The sequence below is a fragment of the Chiloscyllium plagiosum genome, chromosome 25 (assembly GCF_004010195.1).
Source record: "Chiloscyllium plagiosum isolate BGI_BamShark_2017 chromosome 25, ASM401019v2, whole genome shotgun sequence".
NCBI lineage: Eukaryota > Metazoa > Chordata > Chondrichthyes > Orectolobiformes > Hemiscylliidae > Chiloscyllium > Chiloscyllium plagiosum.
Window position 1 is genome coordinate 49,946,601 of NC_057734.1, and position 3,753 is coordinate 49,950,353.

At 47.7% G+C, this 3,753-nt stretch overlaps 1 protein-coding gene across 1 annotated transcript in view; it reads left to right on the plus strand.

Moving 5' to 3' along the window:
• The first annotated feature begins 3,324 nt into the window (after nucleotides 1-3,324).
• LOC122562867 (MYC binding protein) overlaps nucleotides 3,325-3,753 on the plus strand; it is a 20,834-nt gene continuing 20,405 nt past the window's right edge. The window contains exon 1 of the mRNA XM_043716157.1: nucleotides 3,325-3,426. Within this exon, the coding sequence (XP_043572092.1) occupies nucleotides 3,412-3,426 (15 nt within the window). The 5' untranslated portion in view covers nucleotides 3,325-3,411. The remainder of the gene's footprint in view (nucleotides 3,427-3,753) is intronic.

Consider the following 3,753-nt stretch of genomic DNA (forward strand, 5'->3'; position numbering starts at 1 on the left):
CCCGTAGTGTTAGGTAAGGGGTAAATGTAGGGGTATGGGTGGGTTTCGCTTCGGCAGGGCGGTGTGGACTTGTTGGGCCGAAGGGCCTGTTTTCACACTGTAATGTAATCTAATCATAATCTACACTGGCACTATCCTTCACCTCTATCTCTGCTATATTGATGACTGCCATCGGTGCTGCCTTGTACTCCCATGAGCAGTTTGAACAGTTCATCAACTTGGCGAACACCTTCCACCTGACCTCAAATTCACCTGGACCATCTCCAACACCTCCCTCCCTTTCCTGGACCTCTCCATTGCCATCTCCAGGAACCAACTCACCACCAACATCTATTTGAAACCATCAACTCCCACAGCTATTTCGACTACACCTCCTCTCAACTGCCCTCCTGAAGAAATGCAATCCTGTACTCCCAATTTCTCTGCCTCTGCTCCATCTGCTCCCATGATGAAATGTTCCACTCTATGGCATCCCAGATGTTCTCCTACTTTAGGGACTGTAATTTCCCCTTTTCTGTAATTAATGAGGCCCTCAACTACATCTCCCCCATTTCCCGCACTTCTGTCCTCAAACTCCCACTCCCCAACAACAATAAGGATAGAGCCCCCCGGTCCTCTCATACCACCAAATCATTCTTTAAATTGAAGGCATCATCATCTACCACTTTTGTCATTTACAACAGACCCCACCACCAAAAAGATATTTCCTTCCCCACCCTTATTGCTTTCCATAGGGACCATTTACTCACAACTCCCTTGTCGGCCTCTACAATCCCCACCAAACTTTCCTCCACACCTGGCACCTTTCCCTGCAACTGCAATATGTGTAACACCTGTCCCTACACCTCTTCTGTCACCTCTGTCCAAGGCCTCAAACAATCCTTCCAGATCCAGCAGAGTTTCACCTGCACGTTTTCCAATGTGGTCTATTGCATCCATTGCTCCCAATGTGGTTTTCTCTGGTTCGTGGAGCACCTGTGCTCCGCATGCACCAATCAACCTGACCTTCCGGTTACATTCCATTTCAACATGGGGCGGCATGGTGACTCAGTGGTTAGCACTGCTGCCTCACAGCACTAGGGTCCCAGGTTCAATTCCAGCCTGGGGTGACTGTCTGTGTGGAGTTTACACATTCTCCCCATGTCTGCCTGGGTTTCCTCTGGGTGCTCCGGTTTCCTCCCACAGTCCAAAGATGTGCAGGTTAGGTGAATTTGCCATTCTGAATTGCCCATTGTGCTAGGTGCATTAGTCAGCGGGAAATGGGTCTGGGTGGGTTACTGTTCGGAGGGTCGGCGTGGACTTGTTGGGCTGAAGGGCCAATCACGCTGTAGGTAATCTAATCTAATCTAATCACCCTCCCATTCTCTTGGCCTCCTCCATTGTCAAAGTGAAGCCAAACATAAACTGGAAGAACAACACCTTATATTTCACCTCAGGAACTCAGAGCCAAACAGTCTTAATATAGAATTCACCAGCTTCAAAATCTCCCCACCCCCAATCTCACCCCATGTCCAGCCCTCCCTGACCTGACCTAACCTGTCCACCTTCCTATTAATCTGCCCGCTCCACCTCTCCCCACTGACCAATCGCAATAACCTCAAACTGCATTCACCTATCACCATCCCATCCACCCTTCTCCCCAGCACCAACCCCTTCCTTTTATTTATTTCTGGGCTCCCTTTCCCCTCCCCAGTCCTGATGAACAGTCCTGGCCCAAAATGTTGACTTTCCTGCTCCTCTGATGTAGTCTGACCTGCAATGCTTCTCCAGCTCCACATTAGTTGATCCTGATCTCAACACCAATACGCAGACTCTCTTCCCATACTCAACATATTTCGTGTCTAGAAATCTATTTCCTTCTCAAATATATTTAGTGACTTGACTCCAAAGCCTTATTTAAGTATAAGTCCCTATGGACCCCAGCATCTGAATAAAGAAATTTCTCCCCTCAGTCCAAAATGGCCTATTCTCTATCCTGAGGTGGTGAACCCTTTGTTCTAGACTTGATCATCCTTCTGACCAACCCTTCAGAATTTTATACATTTTATTTAAATTCCTTCTTATCAAAGACTAATTCTCAGTTTCTCTTCATTCAACACATTGCCATCGCAAGAATCTGATTGGTGACCCTTAGTTAAACTCTCTATGGCAAGGGTAAAGAGATCAGAACTGCATATAATACTCGAGGTGTTACCCCACCCTTGCCCTTTTTCGTATCAACAAGACATCCTTGGTTCTGTACTTAAAGTCCTCAGTAAAGACTAACATACTATTTACCTTCTTAACTGCTTCTTGCATCAACATGCGCATCTGGTTTCCGTGACTGGTGTACAAGGGCACACAATTTCCTTTGTACATCAAGATTTCCTTGATGTACAAGGAATTCTTCTGCAATCAAATTATTGCACATGTAGTTTTGCCAGTAAGTTTTGCATGTTAAATAAAGGTCAGCCATGATTACTGGAGCAACCTCATTGCACGTACAGGTATTTTAAATTTTAGTTTAGCATTATCCCCTACCTCAGTATAACTGTACGGAGGCCTTTAGACAACATCTACTATTGTTTTCGCTCCTTTGCTGCTTCTTAGTTCCACCGGATTCTATGTATATTTTCCAAGGCAATAGCCTTCATTATTAACAAAAACAGAAATTGCTGGAGGATCTCAGCAGGTCTGGCTGCGTTTGTGAAGAGTTAACGTTTTGAGCCCAGTGATCTTCCTTCAGAACATCTGAAGAATTTCAGTTCATAGATGCTGCCAGACCTGCTGAGTTTCTCCTGCTTTTTCTATTTTTGTTTGTTTCAGCGTCTACAGTTCTTTATTTCGTCCTTTTATTATTCTGCTGATTCCATGCTTTACTAAGAGAAAAAAACACCACCTCTCTGTTCTTCCTTGCCTCTCCTTTCTAAATATACCTTTGGATATTTGGTTCCCAGCCGTGTAACCTTACAGCTATGCCTCAGTAATAACATTTACATCATACTCACTCACAACATTTTTAAACTCTTCATTTATTATTCTTATTGCGATTGCTCCGTTTAATGCAATAAATTCAGGTTTGCCTTTTCAACATTTTTACACTTTTTGTGCTATTGCTCTGGTTGCTGCTACTCCGTGGGTTTTACCTCTGTCATCCAATTTTGCTTTGCACTTTTCAGCCGTTGGTCCTTTATTTCCCCACAGCCGTTCCCTGACATCGCACCGCCGGAGCGGGGCGCTAACGGACACAACGTGGAGGCGGGAACAGTCTGGGGGGAGGCGGGACCTGGGCCTGGCCGCTGATTGGCCGCTGCCTCCTCGTGGACGGACCGTTGATGGGGGGGGGGGGCCGGCCCTGGCTCGTTGTCATGACAACAAATTCCGGAAACAAGAGGCGCACTGCGGGCCTTCGAGCGGAGAGGGAGAGAGAAGATGGCGCATTACCGGGTAAGGGAGGAAGGGCGGTCGACGAGGAAAGGGAAACGGTGGAGACAGGGCTGGGAAGTGTCTGGAGCGGGAGTTTGGAGTGAGGATCACTTGAGGAGAGCCTAGGAGCAGGGACGGGGGTTGGGGTAACTCTGGGATAACCCAATGGGGAGGGCAAGCCGGGGGCCGGAGGCCGGATCTGGAGTTAGGACGATGGGGTTTGACGGGGAGGGTCTGCAGTGGGAGTGACTGAGTTCGGGGCGGTAAGAGGGTCTGTAGCGGAGATGACTGGGTTTGAGGGGAAGGGCCTGGAGTGAGGACGAGGGGGGTTTGTGGGGGAGGGCCTGG